This window comes from Aotus nancymaae, unplaced genomic scaffold (genome assembly GCF_030222135.1).
Source record: "Aotus nancymaae isolate 86718 unplaced genomic scaffold, 86718_ANA_hifiasm-v0.15.2.pri h1tg000011l, whole genome shotgun sequence".
NCBI lineage: Eukaryota > Metazoa > Chordata > Mammalia > Primates > Aotidae > Aotus > Aotus nancymaae.
In genome coordinates, this window is record NW_026988422.1 from 61,366,834 (window position 1) to 61,390,566 (window position 23,733).

The 23,733-nt window shown below is 38.8% G+C and overlaps 1 protein-coding gene across 2 annotated transcripts in view; it reads right to left on the reverse strand.

The window, feature by feature from the left end:
- The window catches only part of SNW1 (SNW domain containing 1), a 39,420-nt gene that overhangs the window by 3,961 nt on the left and 11,726 nt on the right, over window positions 1-23,733 (reverse strand). The window contains exons 4-11 of one of the 2 annotated variants that reach the window (XM_012476835.2): window positions 17,110-17,205; window positions 16,921-17,027; window positions 15,068-15,172; window positions 14,382-14,451; window positions 13,395-13,460; window positions 10,650-10,766; window positions 9,182-9,323; window positions 1,917-2,013 (exon numbers count right to left, since the gene is read on the reverse strand). In XM_012476835.2, coding sequence (XP_012332258.1) covers window positions 1,917-2,013; window positions 9,182-9,323; window positions 10,650-10,766; window positions 13,395-13,460; window positions 14,382-14,451; window positions 15,068-15,172; window positions 16,921-17,027; window positions 17,110-17,205 — 800 coding nt within the window. The remainder of the gene's footprint in view (window positions 1-1,916; window positions 2,014-9,181; window positions 9,324-10,649; window positions 10,767-13,394; window positions 13,461-14,381; window positions 14,452-15,067; window positions 15,173-16,920; window positions 17,028-17,109; window positions 17,206-23,733) is intronic. The other variant, XM_064375073.1, reaches the window with a different exon arrangement.

Genomic DNA, 23,733 nt, shown 5'->3' on the forward strand with positions numbered 1-23,733 from the left:
TTGTTGACATGGAATTCTTTAATATAAGCAATCACCTTACAATATGAGATATAATGCTGAGATATAAAATTGCTATGGTCTACGTTTACTATCATATGATGGTTTGGGGGTTGGGTAAGTAGATACAAATTAGATACAGCACATGAATCATTTTAAATAAGCTAGAATCAGCTCTTTTATCTAACCACATTTAGTAATTTTATCACACTAGAATTTTGAGGAAAACATGTCAATGACTGATTTGGTTAGTATGATTTCTGACATTCAGATTAATTTGGTTTCCTGGCTATTTTATTATGTATGCAGTCCACATCCCAGTGAAACCATGGTAACTGTCATATCTTATTTTACTAAAAACTCAGGTCACAAAATGATTTCTATAGGCTATTTTATTTTCGTTCAGTTACAATTTTACAGCTTTTCTATGTTATCAATTCTGATAGCAACTTTACTGGTTTTGAGGGCCCAATTTATCTACAGAACTACTGTAATTTTTATTTTTTAATTTAAAAAATTTTTTTTTATAAAGACGGGGGTTTTACCATATTGGTCAGGCTGGTCTTGAACTCCTGACCTCAGGTGATCTGCCCACCTCAGCCTCCCAAAGAGCTGGGATTACAGGCATGCGCCACTGCGCCCGGCTACTGTAATTTTTTAACTTAGGAATTACCAAGACTGTCATTAATTAAACACTTTCACACTTGCTTCTCCTTCTACTACATGTATTTTATCCTCAACTCTAAACTCAAGAGTAAAAGTCTCCGGTTCTCCATGACGTTATTTATCCAGGGAGATGAAATATGCCAATTAATACCAGCAGGAATCCTTTTAACGTTTATTTAATTTTAATTTTTGAGACAGAGTCTTGCTCTGTCACCCAGGCTAGAATGCAGTGGCATGATCTTGGCTCACTGAAACCTCCGCCTCCAGGGTTCAAGTGATTTTTCCATTTCAGCCTCCCAAGCAGCTGGGACTACAGGCATCTGCCATCACACCAGGCTAATTTTTGTATTTTTAGTAGAGACAGGGTTTCACCATGTTGGCCAGGCTGGTCTCGAACTCCTGACCTCAAGTGATCCACCTGCCTTGGCCTCCCAAAGTGTTGGGATTACAGGTATGAGCCACCACTCCCAACCTCTTTTTCTTGTTTAAAATATAACTTGAAAAACGTAGTAGCTCATAGGATGATCAGAGAATAAAAAATTGTTCATTTGGGAAGAAAATATTTTGTATTTGCCTTTAACCCTCACTCAGAATTTCACCTTTGTAGTGCAGTTATTTTCTCTACTTTTCAGAACTTTTAGTCCTCAGCCTCCCTACTTTACACTATGCCCTCATATATGTATTTAGTTTGTTCTATACATTTATACTTACTAAAAGTGCTTTGCAGATTTTCTCAAACTGTTTTATGGCTAGCTGTCTTTCTGAACTGTAAGTTCAACTACTCCTAAGAATGAGGTGATTTTCACTTCTTTCAAAACTGCTCTTCTCAATTGTACTAGATGCAGTACTATGCATATAAAATGATCTGAATAAAAGCATGACAGCTTATTTCCTGTCTAAAGGAAGAGGCATATAATTCATGTCTCACCATTTATGGTAGGAAAAGAACCGACTAAACAGTCCAAATTTACTACTACATCCTTTTCACAAACCTGATCTCAATTCCCTTTTCTATATTCCCATCATTACCAATTCTAACTGACTTAAGGTAATGGAAGAAAAGATTACTTTCAGAGACAGTCAACTAGAGCTAAGACAAAGTAGTTAACAAGAAAATTAAGTGCTAATTTATTAAGTTATATTAAAGAAGAAAGGGAGAGAAGCAAAACTGATCTCAGTAGACTTTATAAAATTCTGCTCTGAAAGGTAGAAAAAGGCCACTGTTCATGATTGGTACATATCTTAACACCTACCTCTTATCAGGAGCTGCCCTGGAAAGATTCCGGTCATGCTGTCTCTCTTTTCGCCTGTCATGCCGGATTTCATCCCTCTCACGTGCCTCCCCATCCTCTGTTTGAACAGTTGAAAAGTACTTCACTATAATATCTACTATATATGTGCATATGTGTGCATGTGTGTATATATATGTATTTTAAAAAAAGAGGCAGGGTCTTATTCTGTCACCCAGGCTGGAGTGCAATACCATGAACATGGCTCATTGCAGCCTCAACCTCCTAGATTCAAGTGATCCTCCTGCCTCATCCTCCCAAATACCTGGGACCACAGGTGTGTGCCACCATGCCTGACTTTTAAATTTTTTTTGTAAAGATGCAGCCCCGCTATGTTGTCGAGGCTGGCCTCAAACTCTGGGCTCTTGTGATCTTTCCACCTAGGTCTCCCAAACTACTGGAGTTACAGATGTGAGCCACTGCACCCAGCCCCATTAATATTTTGTTTGTTTGAGACCGAATTTGGCTCTTGTTGCCCAGACTGGAGTACAATGGTGTGTTCTCGGCTCACTACAATCTCTGCCTCCCAGGTTCATGAGATTCTCCTGCCTTAGCCTCCCGAGTAGCTGGGATTACAGGCATGTGCCACCATGCCCAGCTAATTTTGTATTTTTAGTAGAGATGGGGTTTCTTCATGTTGGTCACGCTGGTCTCGAACTCCTGACCTTAGGTGACCTGCCCACCTCAGCCTCCCAAAATGATTTACAGGCATGAGCCACCGTGCCAGGCCTGTTTGGTTTTTTTGAGACAAAGTCTTGCTCTGTTGCCCAGGCTGGAGTGCAGTGGTGTGAGCTCAGCTCACTGCAACCTCCGCCTCCCAGGTTCAAGTGATTCTCCTGCCTCAGCCTCCCAAGTAGCTGGGATTACAGGCACACACCACCATGCTGGGTTAATTTTTTATTTTTAGTAGAGATGAGGTTTCACCATGTTGGCCAGGCTGGTCTTGAACTCCTGACCTCAAGTGATCCACCGTGCCCAGTCAATATTTTGAATGAGAGAATATTCTTTAACCTTAGAGAGAAAATTCCAGATTTCTTTGTAGTCACGTTCAGCCTTTTAAACCTTACTTGCAATTAATTTAAGTCTAATAAACAGTATTTAATTTTTGAATGTGAATTCTAGAGATGGATATAAAGATGGGCAAATATGTGATAAAGCAAACCTGGCAATGTTAATTGCTTTTAAAATTAACTTTTATTGATATAATAATTATACATATTTATGGGGCATATATGATATTTGATCCATGCATAAAATATGTTAACAAATCAGTAATTAGGATATCCATCGCCTCAAACATTTATCATTTCTTTGTGTTGGGAACATTCTAAATCTTCTAACTATGTTGTAATATACAATAAATAATCATTAACTATTCACCCCACTGTGCTAGGAACATCAGAACTTACTCTTTCTACCATCAACCAATCTCTCTTCATTTCCCATCCCCAGCATCCTTCCCAACCACTGGTAACCACCATTCTACTCTCTACTTCCTTGAGACCAACTTTTTTAGCTTCCACATACAACTGAGAAGATTCAGTATCTGTATTTCTGTGCCTGTCTTATTCACTTAATAACCTTCAGTACCATCCACACTGTTGCAAATTACATGATTTCATTCTTTTTTATGGCTGAGTAATATCCCATTGTATATACAGACCACATTTTCTTTATCCATTCATCTACTGAACACATAACTTGATTCCATATCTTAAATATTGTAAAGAATGCTGCAGTAAACATGGGAGTACAGATATCCCTCTGATATACTGATTTCCTTTTGGATATATAACCAGCAGTGAACTGCTGGATCATGTGGTAGCTCTATTTTCAGTTTTTTGAAGAACTGCCATACTCTTTTCCATAGTGGCTGTACTACGTTAGATTCTTACCAACAATGTACTAGCTAGCGTTCCCCCTTCTGTATCCCTGCCAGCATCTGATATTGCCTTTTTGATGATAGCCATTTTTAACTGGGTTGACATAATAGCTCACTGTGGTTTTGATTTGAATTTCCCTGATGATTAGTGATGCTGAACATTTTTTCATATACCTGTTGGCCTTAAGTATGTCTTCTTTCGAGACTCTCCATTCAGATCATTTGCCCATTTTAAAATCAGATTATCTAGTTTCTTTGCTATTAAGTTGAGTTCTTGTATATTCTGGTTATTAATTCTTTCTTAAATGGATAGTTTGCAACCATTTTCTTCCATTCTGTAGGTGGCCTCTTCACTTTGTTGACTCTTTGCTGTGCAGAAGCCTTTTAGCTTGACACAATCCCATATGTCTATTTTTGCTTTTGCTGTCTGTGCTTCTGTGATTTTACCCAAAAAATCTTTACCCAGACCAATGTTCTGAATGAAGCATGTCCCAATGTCTTAATCTAGTAGTTTCATAGTTCAGGCCTTACATTTAAGTCTTTAATCCATTTTAATGTGATTCTTGTATGTGATAAGAAATAGGTGTCTATTTTCATTCTTTTGCATGTGAATATTCAGTTTTCACAGCATTATTTACTGAAGAGACTATCCTTTCCCCAATGTATGCTTTGGGCATCATTGTTAAAAAATCCATGCATGGGCTGGGCACAGTGGGTTTCATGTCTGTAATGCACCTTGGGAGGCTGAGGCGGATGGATCACTCAGGCTAGGAGTTGAAGACCAACCTGGAAATGGCAAAACCCCATCTCTACAAATAATACAAAAATTAGCCAGGCATGGTGGTGCATGCCTTAGTCCCAGTTACTTGGGAGGCAGAAGCGGGAGGACAGCTTGAGCCTGGGAGGCAGAGGTTGCAGTGAGCTAAGATTACACCACTGCACTCCAGGCTGGATGACAAAGTGAGACCCTGTCTCCAAACAAACAAATATTCCATGCATTTACAACCAATAAATTTATTTCTGGGTTCTCTATTGTGTTCCACTGGTCTATGTGTCTGTTTTTATGGCAGTACCATGCTGCTTTGGTTACTACAGCTTTGTAGTATATTTTGAAGCCAGGCAGTGTGATGCCTCCAGTTTTGTTCTTTTTATTCAGGATTGCTTTGGTTATTTGGGGTCTCTTGTGGTGCCATACAAAGTTTAGTATTGTTTTTCTATTTCTGTGAAGAATGTCATTGGTATTTTGATAGGGATTGCATTGCATCTATAGCTAGCTTTGGGTAGGATGAACGTTTTAACAATACTAATTTTTCCAATTCATGAGCATGGGCTATCTTTCCACTTACTATGTAAAGTTTCTTCAATGTCTTTAAAAATTTTTTTTTTTTTAAAAGAGATAGGGTGCTATTGTGTCGTACTTAGAACGAGAAAAAAAAAAAAAAAGAGACACATAGGATATATGTTGAATGTTGCCTAGGCTAGTCTTGAACCCCTGACCTCAAGTAATCCTTCTGCCTTGGCCTCCCAAAGTGTTGGGATGACAGGTGTGAGCTACCATGCCCAGCCTCCTCTTCAATTACTTTCATCAGTCTTTTATATCATTTTCTTTGTGAAGATCTTTCATTTCTGTGGTTTATTCTTATGAGGCCGGGGATGGTAGCTTGTGCCTATAATCCCAGCACTTTGGGAGGCCAAGGTGGGTGATCACTTGACGTCCAAGACCAGCCTGGCCAATGTAGTGAAACCCCATCTCTACTAAAAATAAAAAAAAATAGCCAGGGGTGGTGGCGCGTGCCTGTCGTCCCAGCTACTCGGGAGGCTGAGACATGAGAATCACTTGAGCCCAGGAAGCAGATGTTGCAGTGAGGCAAGACTGCGCCACTGCACTCCAGCCTGGGCAACAGAGTGAGACTATCTCAAAAAAAAAAAAAAAAAAAAAAAAAAAAGTTTATTCCTAGGTAGTTTTTTGTAGCTATTATAAATGGGACTGCCTTTTTGTTTTTCAGCTTGAGTATGCTATTTGTATATAGAAATGCTATAATTTTTGTATGTTGGTTTTGTATCTTGTAATGTTACTGATTTAACAGTTTTAAGTTTTTTGGTTGGCATCATTAGGTTTTTCTAAATATAGGATCATACTGTCTCTGACGAAATATAATTTGATGTTTTCCTTGTTTTGTTTTTTTAGATGGAGTCTTGCTTTGTTGCCGATGCTGAAGTGCAGTAGCATGATCTCAGCTCACTGTAACCTCTGCCTCCCAGGCTCAAGCAATTCTTGTGCTTCAGCGTCCTATGTAGCTGGAATTATAGGTGAGCCCCACCATACCCAGCTAATTTTTGTAGTTTTAGTAGAAACAGGGTTTCACCCTGTTGGCCAGGCTGGTCTTGAACTCCTGACCTCAAGTGATCCACCTGCCTCAGCCTCCCAAAGTGCTGGGATTACAGGTGTGAGCCACTGTGCCTGGCCTTCCTTTCCAATCTGGATGCCCTTTATTTCTTTCTCCTGCCTACATTCCTCTGTCAAGGACTTCCAGTCCTATGTGGAATTATAGTGGTGAAAGTGGGCACCCTTGCCTTGTTCCAGATCTCAGAGTAAAGACTTTCAATTTTTCTCCATTCAGTATAATGTCAGCTGTGGGTCTGTCATATGTGGCTTTAAATATTTTTAGGTATGGGCCGGGCGTGGTGGCTCACACCTGTAATCCCAGCACTTTGGGACGCTGAGGCGGGTGGATCACGAGGTCAAGAGATCGAGACCATCCTGGTTAACATGGTGAAACCCCGTCTCTACTAAAAAAAAAAAAAATACAAAAAATTAGCTGGGCATGGTGGCGCGTGCCTGTAATCCCAGATACTCAGGAGGCTGAGATAGGAGAATTGCCTGAACCCAGGAGGCGGAGGTTGTGGTGAGCCGAGATCGTGCCATTGCACTCCAGCCTGGGTAACAAGAGCAAAACTCCGTCTCAAAAAAAAAAAAAAAAAAATATATATATATATATATATATTTAGGTATGTTCCTTCTAAGCCCACTTTATTGATCGTTTTCATCATGGAGGGATGTTGAATTTTATCAAATGCTTTTTCGGGTTCTACTGAAATGATGCTATGGTTCTTATTCTTAGTTCTATTATGATGTATCACACTTACTGATTTGCATATACTGAATCATCCTTGCATCCTTGGGATGAAGGATAGTTCTGTTGATTATGATGAATGATTTTTTAATGTCTTGTTGAATTCTGTTTGTTAGAATTTTGTTAAGGATTTTTACATCTATAACTATCAAGGATGTTAGCCTGTGGTTTTCTTATTTGTTGTATATTTGTCTAATGGCTTTGTAGAATAAATTTCGAAGCATTCCCTTCTCTTCAATTTTTTGGAATAGTTTGAGTACAATTGCTATTTAGTTCTTTAAATGTTTGGAAGAATTCAGCAGTGAAGCTGTCAAGTCCTGAGCTTTTCTTTCATGGGAGCAATGTTAATTGTTAAAAAAAAAAAATTAAGCGTACACTAAGTGGTAGGAGATATGGGTGTTCATTATATAATTCTTTTAGCTTTTCTGTATGTTTGAAAATTTTCATAATAAAATAGCAGGAAAGGCCAGGTGCAGAGTCATCCTTAACTCCTACTTTTTTTTTGTATCTCCATCTAATCCACAAACAAATTTTGTCAACTCTACCACCAAAATACATCCAATATCTGACCATGTTTTCGCTACCACTTGTTACCATATCTCTTATAGTTTATTTGGAAGGCATTAACCCATGCCCATTTCACAGTAATGTATTTTTAAGACAGCAGCCAGGGAGGTCTTTTAAAAATATATGTTAGGGGAAATGGTCATATAGTACAAAGTTTGATTTATGCAGGATGAGTAAATTCTGGAGATCTAATATACTGTATGGTAACTATAGTTAACAATACTGCATTGTATATTTGAAATTTGCTAAGAGAGTAGATCTTTTTTTTTTTTTTTTTTGACAACAGTCGAGACTTTCCATCCAGTAACATAAGAGAGTAGATCTTATTATGTTCTCACCAAAAAATTTAAAAATTAACTATAAGAGGTGATTGGTAAGTTAACTGGCTAGACACCGGGGAACACTTCACAGTGTATACTAAAACATCTTGTTGTATACTTTATACAATTTTTATTTGCCAATTATACCTCAATGAAGCTAGAAAACAGTATGTCAGATCACATCACTCTACTCAAAACCCTGCAATTGCTTCCCTTTTCACTTGAAGTAGAAGGTTTATCTTTACAATGGTTAAGCAGTGGCCAAACATAATCTGGCCACTACTCTTCCCACCTGCCCTAACTATTCTGACACCTCATCTCCTACTTATCCCATTCTTTCTCATATAATCCAGCCTTATTGTCCTACCTGCTCTTCCTTGAGCCACACTAGGCATAGTCCCATTTCAGAGCCTTGTACTTGCTGGCCCTTCTTTGTGGGATGCTCTTCCCCCAGATATGCACATGGCTTGCTTCCTTACTTCCTTCAAGTATTTCTGCTAAAAGTACTATCTCAGAAGTGAGGGCTCTTGACCACTCTCACCTTCTGGCAATTTTATATCCTCCTTCCCTGTATTGTTTTTCCTCCACAGCAATTACTACCTTTTACTATACTACATGATTAACTTTTGTCTGTCTACACTCACTAGAATGTTAACTGTTATATCCCATTCCCCCATCCACTGTCTAGCAAAAACCCCTTACGTCTAAAAGGGAATCCTGCACACAGCAGACGCTCAATATGAACTACATAAATGAAAGAATGAATAAATGTACTAGGTAAGAATTTAGTAATGCAAGAAAAACCACCCTTACAAAATTTCAATTAGGATTCATCTTCCTACTTCAATTGAATTAATACACCAATGTAGACCACTAAGTAAAGCCAGAGAGAAAATACTGGAAGATTTAATGATTAGAAAAGCATTAGCCTACAAGACAGAAAAACTCTGGATTATTTTACCATATGAGGGAGCTGAATTATTCAGTTATAGACCTAATTTCTCTTAAGTTTTGAGATTAAAATAAGAGAAAAATCAAGCCTATCATTTGAGTATATTGCTCAGAAGTTTAAAAGTATATTGCTCAGAAGTTTAAAAGCTTCTGGTACAGTCCCAAACTGAAGGCCCACCTTTAAACATATACTCTTATCTCCTGTTGCTTCAGCTTACTAACGCACAGATTACTCTCCATTTCTAAACTATATCTGAAGTATCTACATTTTGTTTATATGTACCTACTTTATATGCAGTAGGAAAAGAAGATTTTCTAAAATGAGATATATTTTGTTCACCAAGTAAATTCAATTCAGTAATGAGAATGTCATACCTTTTTCCACATGAGTTTTGATCCCAGCTCTTCTCTCCCTGGCTTTCTGGGCCATTTCTCTAAGTTTCTCTTCATGTTTTTCCTTTTCTTTTTGAGCCATTTTTCTCTCTACTTGGGCACGCATTTCCACAGCTTCACGAGCCTGTTAGTAAAGTCATATTGTTAAACAGGACACTATCACAGGATAAATATTTATAGCTATCATCCAACTCCCTAACATCTGGCTGGTAAGAGCAATTATACAGAATTCAGATTTGTTATTGCTAATTAAAACAAAGATTCTTTTCCACTAAAAGATAACCTGCCTGGAAGACACTGCAAGGTCAGCTTTTTTCTCTGGGAATATTTTAGTGAATGAAACTATAGTGACCACAATTAATCTTGTAAGTCAAGTAGTTCACTAATGCTTTCTCAGAAACAATCTAAAAAACAAAATTAAAGCCAAGTGTAGTGGCTCTCTCCTGTAATCCCAGCACTTTGGGAGGCCAGGGTGGAAGGACTGCTTAAGCTCAGGAGCTTGAGACCAGCCTGGCAACATAGTTAGATCCATCTCAAAAATAAATGAATAAATAAAAAGGGACTGGTTACATTTTCAAAATTAAGCAAGTCAACTCAAGATAAAATCTTAACTTACATCTGCTAGACAACTCACTGTGATACAGAAGACATAGTTTTCTATGTTCTAAACACATGCTATCGTGTGTGAACTTCAACATCACATATCAATTCCATAATATTTATATATATATTTTTGAGATGAACTGTCTTACTTTGTTGCCCAGGCTGGAGTGCAGTGGTGCAATCTTGGCTCACCACAATCCCCACCTGTCAGGTTCAAGCGATTCTCCTCCCTCAATCTTCCAAGTAGCTCAGATTACAGGTGCATGCCACACCCTGCTAATTTTTGTATTTTCAGTAGAGGTGGAGTTTCACCACGTTGGCCAGGCTGGTCTAACTCCCAACCTCAAGCAATCCACCCATCTCGGTCTCCCAAAGTGATGGGATTATACGCGTGAGCCACTGTGCCCAGCCTAATTCCGTAATATTTAATACAATATATAATATTAATAGATGGCCAATGCTATGAATGCCATTTTATGTAGCATTCAATTCATCAGAATGTTTATCTGCCTTTTCCTGCAACTGCCCTTTTGGGGGACATGTAACATAGAGGAAAATTTGCAATCAAGAATTATGAAACCTAGCAATCTTCATAAAATGGATCATCCTAGCAAATCATTATTCTGGCATGTTGTGAGGGAGCTGGATCACCACTGTGGGGTGTGTGTACACATCTACAAAGGCTGGGAGCATACACAGAGCCGCCAATTAGTAGCTGTCATCTCTGACATGCATACCATAGGTGAGACTCTCTAGGTGCTTAGTACTATAGTTAAATTATCAGTACCTTAGGTAATAAAGAACAGATTTTAAAAGTAACAAGAGCATTAAATGATAACCAACCAACCTTCCGATCAGCAATGTAGAGGGCTTCGGCCAGTTTGGCAAAATTTTCATTTATGTGTACTGTCTGTAGTCCTCTTCCATCAGCAGCCAGACGTTTGTCTAATGGAATTGTATAACCCTAGTATGAAAGCAGACAGAAAACCCAGTCACAGAAGTGCTTAAAGTTAAATTAATTTAATTTACTTATTTTTGAGATGAAGTCTTGCTCTGTCACCCAGGCTGGAGTGCAGTGGTGTGATTTCAGCTCACTGCAACCTCTGCCTCCTGGGTTCAAGTGATTCTCCTGCCTCAGCCTCCCGAGTAGCTGGTACTACAGGCATGCACCACCATGCCTGACTAATTTTTGTATTTTTAGTAGAGACGGGGTTTCACCATGTTGGCCAGGGTGGTTTTGAACTCCTGACCTCAGGTGATCCACCCTCGGCCTCCCAAAGTGCTGGGATTACAGGCATGAGCCACCGAACCTGGCTAAAATTAAATTTAAATATGCCCACATTTTGAGAACCACTTAACTGGAGGTTCTTTTTCCTTATATCTTTCTTCACAATGATGCAAAACAACAGCAGCTATCAATGAGTGCTTTATGTAGAAGATCAAACACACCTATGGTCTCATTTAACCTTCACAATAACTCTATAAAGCTTCTAACATTATTGTGTCCATTTCACTGATGCTTTGGTAACATCCCCAAGGTCATACTGTTAATAAGTGGATGAACTAGGATTTAAACTCAGACAACAGGATTTCAGAACCCAAGCTTTGGAAAACTAAATACTTGTATTAATAATTGTGGATTATAATAAAAAGAAGTCATTGTCAAACAGTTCGATAGCTGCTCCTCAAGTAAACATAACAGTCAAATAAAGGTAGAATAAATCACTATAATCTTGGCATTTATATAAGTTAAATCTGCTTTACTGTCTTAATGATCTGTTATATTCTTAGAACCCTGAAGTTTTAGTATATAGAAAAAAAAAAGGCTGGGCACAGTGACTCAAGCCTGTAATCCCAACACTTTGGGAGGCCAAGGCAGGTGGATTGCTTGAGTCCAGGAGTTCAAGACCAGCCTGGCAACATGGAAAAACCCAGTCTCTACCAAAAATACAAAAAAGTAGCCAGGCATGGTGGTGCACACATGTGGTCCCAACTACTCGGGAGGCTGAGGTGGGAGGATCATCTGAGCCTGGGAGGTTGAGGCTGCAGTGAGCCATGATTATCCAGCCTAGGCAACAGAGTGAGACCCTGTCTCAAAGAAAAGAAAAAAAAAAAGAAAAGAAAGAAAAGAAAAAAAAAAAGGAAAAAAAAAGGTTTGATAGACAACTAAAATTCTACATTATAAAACTTTGCATCTCAGTAACTCAAGAACTATGCTTGAATATCTATGTTAAGTTTCAGGCTTAGCTTTATTTTCCAGATTTCTGACTAGCCTCTTAAATGTTGTCCTTTAGTCCACAGTCTCATAATAAAATGAAGTGTTACAGAACCAGCTCAAGATACTACCCAGTTACATATTATTAAATCAGACCAGCCAACAAATTCTTTGTTTTAGGATGAGTACCTAAATTCCCTTAAGAAACTTAATGGTCTTCTTCATCAAAAATAAAATCATTAATCCCAGCACTTTGGGAGGCCGAGGCGGGTGGATCACGAAGTCAAGAGATCGAGACCATCCTGGTTAACATGGTGAAACCCCATCTCTACTAAAAATACAAAAAATTAGCTGGGCATGGTGGCGTGTGCCTATAATCCCAGCTACTCAGGAGGCTTAGGTAGGAGAAATGCCTGAACCCAGGAGGCAGAGGTTGCGGTGAGCCGAGATCGCGCCATTGCACTCCAGCCTGGGTAACAAGAGCAAAACTCCGTCTCAAAAAAAAAAATAATAAATAATAAATAAAATCATGAACTATGATTCAGGGAAGAGGAAAGAGTGATTAGAAAATGTATCCCACAATCAATAGATTCTTAACAATTCCTGGAAGTTTTGGCAATTATTAGAAATACATAGCTTAAGTCTTCACTACTACAGAGCCAAGTAGTTGAAAATTAAAGCACTTAACCAAACTTCTGTTCTTTTGTCATATAATCTTTTATACCAGTTTCTTTTAGAAATAATTTTTAGATATAAATTTGAGTTTCTAAATACCATCTTGTATTTATACGGCACTTTATTCTACTTATTCCTTCTCTATGTGCTTCTGCTAGCTACAATTCACTAAAAGAACTGACGTGGGGCCAGGCGTGGTGGCTCACGCCTGTAATCCCAGCACTTTGGGCAGCTGAGGTGGGCATAACACGAGGTCAGGAGATTGATACCATCCTGGCCAACATGGTGAAACCTGTCTCTACTAAAATATAAAAAATTAGCTGCGCATGGTGGCATGCACCTATAGTCCCAACTACTCAAGAGGCTGAGTCAGGGGAATCGCTTGAACCTGGGAGGCGGAGGTTGCAGTGAGCCGAGATTGTGCCACTGTACTCCAGCCTGGTGACAGAAAGAGACTTTGTTTCAAAACCAAACCAAAACAAAACAAAACAAAAATAAGAACTGACATGGTATTCATGTGCCTGGCATACTAACATTTTTATTACATTAAAAAAGTCACCAATTTGGGCATTCTGTTTTGAAAATCCTCAATTAAGCAATGTGTTGTTTCAATTACAGTTACCTAGGCTGTAGTTCTTTTTTTGGTGTTTTCCAGTAGGTTACAGTACTAATAGAGACTGATGTTTTTTACAACTTACTTACCTTTGCATTTTTCCAGTTAGAAATACAAGGAGGAATCTTCCACTCTTGTTGTTCCTTTACAGTCATCTGAGTTAAGAGTGAAAGAAGAGACAGGGTTAGATTTATAGTCTACAAAGTAATCTAAGTATAATCTTTATCTTCAAAGACAGCTCCATATACACTGACATATGCACATACATAGTGAAAGGCCAACAATCCATTTGTTTGCTAGCACTAGTTTAGTGTATCATTAATTCTATTAATAACTTTGAAGTACTGTGAAAAATGGAAAATAATCTAGAAATTATTTTTGACAGCTATAAATGTTGGCTAGTATTTTCCCATGACTGTTTTTTTTTTTTTTTGAGATGGAATTTCGTTTTTGTTGCCCAGGCTGGAGTGCAAAGGTGTGATCCTGGCTCACTGCAACCTCTGTCTCCCGGGTTCAAACGATTCTCCTGCCTCACCCTTCCCAGTAGCTGAGATTACAGGCATATGCCACCACACCCGGCTAATTTTGTGTGTGTGTGTGTGTTTTTTTTTTTTTCAGTAGAGATGGGGTTTCTCCATGTTGGTCAGGCTGGTCTCAAACTCCCGACCTCAGATAATCCGCCGAAGTGCTGGGATTACAGGCGTGAGCCACTGTGCCCAGCCAATGTGACTTCTTTTGGATGAAAAACTGTTCTTTGAGGTAACAAAACATATTTTAAAAGTCAAATTATCAGAGACCTAATGAACCAATATATTCACTTCCTGTAACATCTTTTTAAGTGCAACAGCATACCCTGTCCATTCCATTAAAAGTAGGATTTGGGTTACTAATAACAAAACTTATAGCTAACATGTTATATAAATTCTCATAAGCATTCTTGATACTTCATCTTGAAAAATAAAAAAAGAAACTACAAGTCAGTGTGGTGACACGTACCTGTATAGGTATAGGGAAATTATCTATAAAACTAATAATCATGAGTAGAAAAAAAGATTTTATATTACAGCAAAGAATACCTTTCGGCTAGGAGAATGCATGACAGGTGCAGGAGGAGAAGGTGGTCCCCGGGGAATTTTCTTATTAATCCTGAAGTATAAATCAAAACACAACCACAGAGTGATATACTTTCCTCCCTTTTAGTCATCACATCAAGTCTCCCCTCCTCTTTTTTCTTGCATAAAAGTTTCAAACATAGATAAAAACCGAGACTGTATAATGATATGCACTTACCACTCCACTATGACAATGAATAAAATATGGCCAACTTTGTCATCATTGTTACTCACCCCACCTCCCAACATTATTGTCATTTTGCAGAATAATGTAACTTTTTTCATTTTAAAAAGCACCTTTATTGAGATAATTGACATTTAATTAACTATACATATTTAAAGTATACAATTTGATTAGATTTTGACACAAATAATCAAGATAGTGAACATACCTGTCATCCCCAGAAGTTTCTGCTTGCCCCTTGCCTATTCCTCTTGTCCCTCCCATCTCCTCTTTGTCCCTACCTCCTTCCCCAGAGGCAATCACTGATCTTTCGTCACTACAGGTTAGTTTGCATTTCCTAGGGTTTTATATAAATGGAATCGTATTGTATGTACTTGTTTTTGCCTTGCTTCCTTCACTCAGCCTAATTGTTTTGAGATTCATCCATGTGTTTGTGTGTATTAGTAGCCTCCTTCTTTTTACTTACTTGAACCTTGGAGGCTCCATTGGATCTTTCTGCATTTCTACCATCCGAATAACCCTCTGTTTAGCTCCAGAGTTGAAAGCCACTCCTTGCTGAGATGGTGTGTATCTGAAGAAAGCAGATAAAAACTAAAGGTGTAACTAGTTCAAGCTTTCAGAAGGCATTTTCCTTCTGTTACAACCTTAAGCTAGACTACATTTTCAATTCCTTTCGCAAAGTATTAATAGAAAATTAACAAAATATTTAGACAAAGCAGACAGCAAGAGAGATAAAAGAACAGAAATTATGAGTTGCAGACAAAATACAAACTTGAGTGGTGTTAGTGTGCAGATAACCCATCCTCATACATTTTCCAACATCGAAGATGCAGTGTTCAGTTTCACAGATAAGCAGTTTAGAAAACAGTACCTATTTGGTATGCTTGCATCTGGGGAAAAAACACTCACAATAATCCCAGCAGGCAACTTACAGTTAGCAGTTTTTGATTAATCATAGGTTATAAAACAGAGAAAAGAATAGTAACAGCAGCCCTACGAGCTCTGAATTTTCCCTTAATATCTATCTGTATGTGATTCATCTCTCTCTGCAAAGATTCAGTCAAGTGAAACGCCTCAAAATTTAGAAGTATTATAAAGATATCTATTACCCATAAATGGAAAACTATAAATAATAATTGTGATTTAGATCATATACAAGTGACTGTTAATGTCTAAGAACAAAAAATGTATTTTGAAAATAGCATAGGGCCAGGCCAGTTGGCTCATGCCTGTAATCCCAGCACTTTGGGAGGCTGAGGTGGGCGGATCATCTGAGGTCAGGAGTTTTGAGACCAGCCTGGCCAAAATGGTAAAACCCCGTCTCCACTAAAAATACAAAAATTAGCTGAGCATGGTGGTACATGCCTGCTATCCCAGCTACTTGGAAGACTGAGGCAGGAGAATCACTTGAACCCAGGAGGCAGAGGTTGCAGTGAACCAAGACCATGCCACTGCACTCCAGCCTGGGTGACAGAGAGAGACTCTGTCTCAAAAAAAAAGAAAAGAAAAAGAAAAACAAAAACAAAAATATAGCATAGGCTGGACACGGTGGCTCACGCTTGTAATCCCAGAATTTTGGCAGGCCGAAGAGAGTGGACCATTTGAGGTCAGGAGTTTGAGACCAGCCTGGCCAACACAGTGAAACCCTGTCTCTACTAAAAATACAAAAATTAGCTGGGCATGATGTCGGGCACCTGTAATCTCAGCTATTCGGGAGGCTGAGGCAGAAGAATCTCTTGGGAAGCAGAGATTGCAGTGAGCAAAGATCACACCATTGTACTCCAGCCTGGGCAACAGAGCAAGACTCTGTCTTCAAAAAAAAAAAGCATAAAAAGAGGCCAAGTGTGGTGGGTCACGTCTGTAATCTTAGCACTTTGGGATGACAACGCAGGAGGATCACTTGGGTCCAGGAGTTCAAAAGCAGCCTGAGCATCATGGTGAGACCTCGTCTCTACAAAACATTAAAATATAGCCAGGTACGGTGGCATCAAGGCAAGAGGATCACTTGAGCCCAGGAAGTCAGGCTAGTACCTGGCATCAAGGCAGGAGGATCACTTGAGCCCAGGAGGTCAGGCTGCAGTGAGCTGTGAGGGTGTCACTGCACTCCAGTCTGGGCAACAGAGAGTGCTTATCTCAAATAAACAAACAAAAACCAAAGTGGACAACTTAAATTCTGCTTTCAATTGTCTGTAAAGAGAATAGACAGGCTTCAAGTCATTATTCAAAACAATGCATTATAATAGTTGCTAAGTGGGTTAGTGACTCCCCAAGCTGAATCAAGTCCAAAATGAAACTAAGTCTTCTTGGCAAGACTCATACCGGATATACTGAGCAGGAGCCAGTTTGTCAGCTGCCCGAACTGGCATGGCTGCAGCAACCTTCTGTGATACAGATTTTTCTAAGGCTACTCTTGTCTTTTCTGTTATCTGAAATAGGAAACATCACATTGAGAGTTTGGAAGTTAATCAGGATGTAAATAGTCATCAAATACATCAATTTCCCCGTTACCTCTTTAATAGCTTCTTCATCGGGCCTTTGCAGGTCTGGGTCATCTGCATTCATAACCTCCTTTGGAACCAGGTCAGTGTATTTGCTGTAAATGACCTAAAATGTTCAGACACAAGGAGACTTAAGAAAAGCAAACAATGAAAAGAAACCTCATTAAGTCACTTCAGATGTCAACACGTCCTCTCAGTAGACTTAAAAATTTGGGACACTCAGATTTTGTCTTTTAGATTTTAAAACCAAGGATGCTTAAAAAGTATATACACAAATTGCTACCCTGGCTATAAGTTAATAATTTTCCCTTGACCTCATGCATTTAAATTATTTGAGATCTTCTAATCAAGTCAGTATCTAAATAAACTGTGCCAACAAAATCATGCGTCGATGATCTCTATTTTTGAGGCTCACTAGGACTTGAAATTAACGACAATAGAAATTGCCTATAGGACCATTATCTTGGATTACAAACTCATCAGAATTTAAGTCAGGTTACCAAGTATTATTTCCAAATTCACTGGGCCTGGAAAATTTTATTGACCTCATCCTACTTATAATGCTTCTCTTTTCTGCCATCAACTCTATTCACAGACTAAGAAAATAAACATGTGCCACATGAAAAAACCCAGAACACTTTCTTCCATGAAAAGACAAAAGGAAAAAAAAGAAAAAGAAAGATACATATTCTATATATACACAACTTATTTTATATCCATTATCCAAATTGAGGCCTGTTATATGACTTCTACCAGGCCCAACATGGTTTCTATTAGGGTGATGCTGATGTGGCAGGCCCTTAACAAATAGAATACTGGTTGCTTTCAGGTCCGTCTATGCTTCTTAAATATTTCCATAAAAAGTTTGATGGCATATTTTAAAGTAAAAAAGAAATATAGAAAATTCAATAAATAATAGGCATTCTTCACTTTAATGCTTTGGTCAGAAATTCTTTGATGTACATTAAAAGGACAACTTATAAATATCAAAGAAAATAAAATTCCTAGGCACTTGAGATCTTCCAAATTTTTTTTTTTGTAGAAATGTTTACTCCTACAAGCAAAGTCTTATTTTTTTTTTTTTAGACGGAGTTTCGCTCTTGTTACCCAGGCTGGAGAGTGCAATGGCGTAATCTCGGCTCACCGCAACCTCCGCCTCCTGGTTTCAGGCAATTCTCCTGCCTCAGCCTCCTGAGTAGCTGGGATTACAGGCACGCGCCACCATGCCCAGCTAATTTTTTTTTCCTTGTATTTTTAGTAGAGACGAGGTTTCACTATGTTGACCAGGATAGTCTCAATCTCTTGACCTCGTGATCCACCTGCCTCAGCCTCCCAAAGTGCTGGGATTACAGGCGTGAGCCACCGCGCCTGGCCGCAAAGTCTTATATTAATAAAGTCTATCATACATCATTCTTTAAAACAGTTTAAAGGAAATGGATGCTATTTCTAATTTTATACTCCAAACAACAGAGCAAAAAAGTGTGAGCCACTTCATGGCTTACACAACTTGACCTGACTTTGCCTATGCCTTCAATCTCCCCTTATAACTCTTTCTCACTCATTATGCTTCAGTCACACTAGTTCATCCTCCGTTTCTTGAACATAACATGCTTTTCCCCAATTCTACGCCTTTACAGAGTGCTGTTCGTTGTTCTTCAAGTAAGCTCCCAATCTGTGTGTTTCAGATCAAAGGTCCTGCATTAGTGAGGCTTTCTCTGACTGCCCTTGCTAAAGTGGCAACCCCTCCCCACCCAATCATTTGCTCCATAATACTGTTTACTGTGATCAAGACTGTTCACAGCATGAAATTATTTATCTACTTTACTTGTTTATTATCTGTCTCCCCTGTTAAAACAATAAAAATAGGACCGGGCATAGTGGCTCACACCTGTAATCCCAGCACTGTGGGAGGCTGAGGCGGCAGATCACCTGAGGTCAGGAGTTCAAGACCAGTCTGACCAACATGGTGAAACCCCATCTCTACTAAAAACAGAAAAATAAGCCTGGCATGGTAATGGGTGCCTGTAATTCCAGGAACATGGGAGGCTGAGGGAGGAGAATCATTTGCACCCAGGAGGCAGAGGTTGCTGTGAGCCAAGATTACGCCATTGCTCTCCAGCCTGAACGACAAGAACAAGACTGTCTCAAAATAAAAATTAAAATAATAATAGCTACTATTTAGTAAGCACTTTATATGCCTGTTTTTCTAGAGTTTATTAACTAAATTTAACCTTTTTATCAACCCTATGAGGTATGCACAATGATAATACCCACATTACTTGTGAGCAAAATATATATATATGTATTTTTTTTTTTTCTTTTTTTTTTTGAGACAGAGTCTCGCTCTGTCACCCAGGCTAGAGTCAGTGGCGAAATCTCGGCTTACTAAAATCTCTGCTTCCTGGGTTCAAGAGATTCTCCTGCCTCAGCCTCCCGAATAGCTGGGACTACAGGCACATGCCACCAGGCCCGAGTAATTTTTGTTATTTTTTTTAGTAGAGACGGGGTTTCACCATATTGGCCAAGCTGGTCTCCAACTCCTGACCTTATAATTTGCCTGCCTTAGCCTCCCAAAGTGCTGAGGTTGCAGGCGTGAGCCACTGTGCCCAGCCTTGGGCAATCTTATTATTAAAGTATCTACTGGCCAGGTGTGGTGGCTCATGCCTGTAATCACAACTTCAGGAGGCCAAGGCAGGTGGATCACCTTAAGTCAGGAGTTGGAGATCAGACTGGCCAACATGGTGAAACCCCGTCTCTACTAAAAAAATACAAAAATTAGTTAGCTGGGTGTGGTGGTTGGTGCCTGTAATCCCAGCCACTTGGGAGGCTGAGGCAGGAGAATCACTTGAACCCAGGATGCGGAGGTGGCAGTGAACAGAGATCGTGCCACTGCCTTCAGCCTGAGCAACAGAGCGAGATTCTGTCTCATAAAAAAAAAAAGTATCTCCTGTGCTTATAATAATGACTAGTCCAAAGGAGATAGTCAATTAATTTTTTTGTACAAACAAATATATAAATGAATTTTAGAGATGCTCTGTTACCTGCTAAAGGTGTTTATAGGCTGGGAACAGTGACTCATGCCTGTAATCCCAGCACTTTGGAAGGCCAAGGTTGGAGTATAGCTTGAGCCCAGGAATTCAAGACCAGCCTGAGAAACATGGCAAGACCCCATCTCTATTTTGAAGAATAAATGAATGAATGAATGAATAAACAAATAAGTTTATATTTTTTAGATCCTACAGAACTTTCTATAAGCTATTGATTTCTCAGAAAAAACTATCTCATGGCTATACGCTGAAATCTCCAGCTCGTTTTTCTCAGGAATGAGAAAAGGGATCAGGTAGGACAGCATAAGATGTTTTAGCACAAAACACGTACTACTGATATGTGAGCTATTAGTGTCACCATATTCTAAGAGTGTTCATTTTGGAAGGGATCATAAAACTCACTCTATTGAAAAGAGTGAGGCTCAGTACATTAAGATCACATAGCTACTAACTGACCTCAAAAGTCTTATTTCCTCCCAGGATGGAAAAACTTATACAACCATAAGCTGAAAATTATATAACAACAGTAGAAAAAAATACCAAGTCTACGAAGAGTTAATCATGAAGAGTTTATCACTTCTCCATAGCAATCGTTATAGGAAAGGATTCTAAGTAAATGGGTTCCTGGTAGTCATACATGTTCAACATAAAATGTCAATAGTAATTTAGCATACAAGAGTCATTTGCTGCTTCTTATTTGGGTATTCCAAAGTTAATAACCCTTCAAATGAGCATCAGTAAGATTTCAGCATCTCACAAGGCTGAGTAAAGGACATCTGAAGAGCAAGATTCCTCCACAGTAATTAAAACCCCGATTTTTTTTTTTTTTTAGATGATGTCTTGCTCTTGTTGCCTAGGCTAGAGTACAGTAAGGCAATCTCAACTCACTGCAACCTCCGCCTCCTGGGTTTAAGTGATTCTCCTGCCTCAGCCTCCTGAGAAGCTGGGATCACAGGTGCCTGCCACCACGCCTGGCCAATTTTTGTATTTTCATCATGTTGCCCACTCTGGTCTCAAACTCCTGACCTCAGGTGATCGATCCACTCACCTTGGCCTCTTAAAGTGCTGGGAATACAGGCGTAAGCCATCACACCCAGCCAAACCCCCAAATTTTTATAGCCTGAGAATTAAATATGCTGAAGAAACTGAGTCCATTCTAGGAGGCAAAGGGGCTGGGGAGGGTAATCTGAAAAATACTATACTCTTGAAGGTATCAGAAGAACAAATAAGCTTTGTCAACAAGACAAAGCAGTAACTCATCTGTGAAACAGGTATTTTATTACGGATAACTAGCAAAGAACTAGATTGACTGAAAGGATAAGCCTGTCAAAACGTTCACTATGTGAGATAGAAAGAAAACACTATCTACCTTAGCTAGTTTGTGAAATCATACAAATAAGATAACATACAATTTATTGTGGGGTCAAAGTTGTTAGGGTTTTTTTGGGGTAATACGTTGAAGACATTTTTTAGGTACAGTATGTATGTAACATTTCTTTTCTTTAAGAGACAGGGTTTCATTATGCCCAGGGCAATCTCAAATTCCTGGCCTCAAATGATTTTCCCACCTCAAGCTTCTCAAAGTGTTGGGATTACAGGCATGAGCCACCGCACTTAGCCTGTATGTAATATTTCTTATATAACTATTTCAGAGGGAAAAATTCATACACCAAGCCCCTTATTTCAACATTTATCACTAAAATCATAATTAGGAAAAAAGCACTTGATTCTATGAAGATTTATGCTAAAAAACTTTTTCCTTCCCAATTTTGTATTACTAATAAGTCCTATACACAGTACTTACTTCACATGTAGAGAGATCAATTGCCTTAGACTTGTCCTAGAATATTACATCTTAGAATCCTCACTGATTCTTCTCACTTCTTATACCTAACAGCTAGCATTTTCCATTCTTACTCTTTCACTATTAATACTTCAATGAGAACTCCCTGGTTTCTGAAGAATACCAGACCTCTTTGAAGTAAATTAGAAATCTTGGTCCAAATTCAGAAATCCAATAAACTGTTTAGTCTCTGGAATGATAACAAAAATTTTAAAATCCTACTTTGTACATTATACAGTCAATTTCTATTTCTTCTAAAACAGGATAATCAGTGGTTGTCAAACAGAGCATCACTGCCACCTCTAACTCTTCTCTCCCAGTGCCTCCGTAAATGTGTGAGGTGTTTCTGGTTAAGACAATGGGGGTGGGATGGGGATACTACTGGCATTCATAGGTAGTGCCACTTATGCTAAACACTGTACAATGCTGAAGACATTCTCAAACAATCAAGAAGTGCTCCCATAATGCCAATAGTTACTCAATTAATGTTGAATTATTCAATGCATTCCAAAACTTCATGCATGAATCTATCCACTTCTAGAAAACAACAACAACAACAACAAAAAGATACAAACCTTAGAGTGGTACCAGTTTGGGATTCATTTCTAGTGGCTGCATTATAGACAAAAGGAACAATCTGGCCAGGCACAGTGGCTCATGCCTGTAATCCCAGCACTTTGGGAGGCCGAGGCGGGTGGATCACGAGGTCGAGAGATCGAGACCATCCTGGTCAACATTGTGAAACCCCGTCTCTATTAATACAAAAAAATTAGCTGGGCACGGTGGCGCGTGCCTGTAATCCCAGCTACTCAGGAGGCTGAGGCAGGAGAATTGCCTGAACCCAGGAGGCGGAGGTTGCAGTGAGCCGAGATCGCGCCATTGCACTCCAGCCTGGGTAACAAGAGCGAGACTCCGTCTCAAAAAAAAAAAAAAAAAAAAAAAAAAAAAAAACAAATCAAAGGAAGTTATGGGCATTAAAATTCCATCTGTGTAAACAAAAGTTTGTAAGTGTGTATGTAAAATGAGGATATATATAAATATCTAAATCCATAATAAAAATTTGGCATTATATACATCACTGTAGTAACAGCAGTTACCTCTGGGAAGTAAAGTAGGAGAAAAGTGGGCAGGACTGTATATATTTATGATATATACTTACGGTATCTTTTACCATGACAATATATTATTTGTATAATTTTAAAAAATCAGTATAATAAAAAGGAAAAATGACTCCCAGGCTTTCAGCATAAACAATTAGGAAAATATCACTACCACTTACAGAGTTAGAGAAATAGCAGGTAGATTAAGTGGAAAAGTATGTATTTAGGTTTGGATTAGATTAAGTAGTACTTCAGGGAGATCTAGATACACTTGCCTTTGTAGCCAGGAAGATATAAGGACCTACAGTGCAGCAGAGAATACTGGGCTGGAAACAGATTCAACAGTCATCAGCATATGAGTGGCAAATAAATTACATTAAAGAGAATATGCTGTGTTCTTTGGTTAGACTCACGGAGTGAGAAAAAAATGTGTAAAGAGAATGTGTTGTAAAAAAAAGTGTTAAGAGACTTTTGCCAGAGAGCACCTCATCAGACTGGTTTAGGTGAGGTCATTTTGTAGTGAATTGAAGAGTGAAAGGAAAGTGAAGAGGTAGAGAGGGCAAAACAACTCTTATAAGAAGCCTGAAAAAAAAGTGAAGAAAATTAGGTAAAAATTAAGTGGCAGCTAGAGGGAACATTGAGAA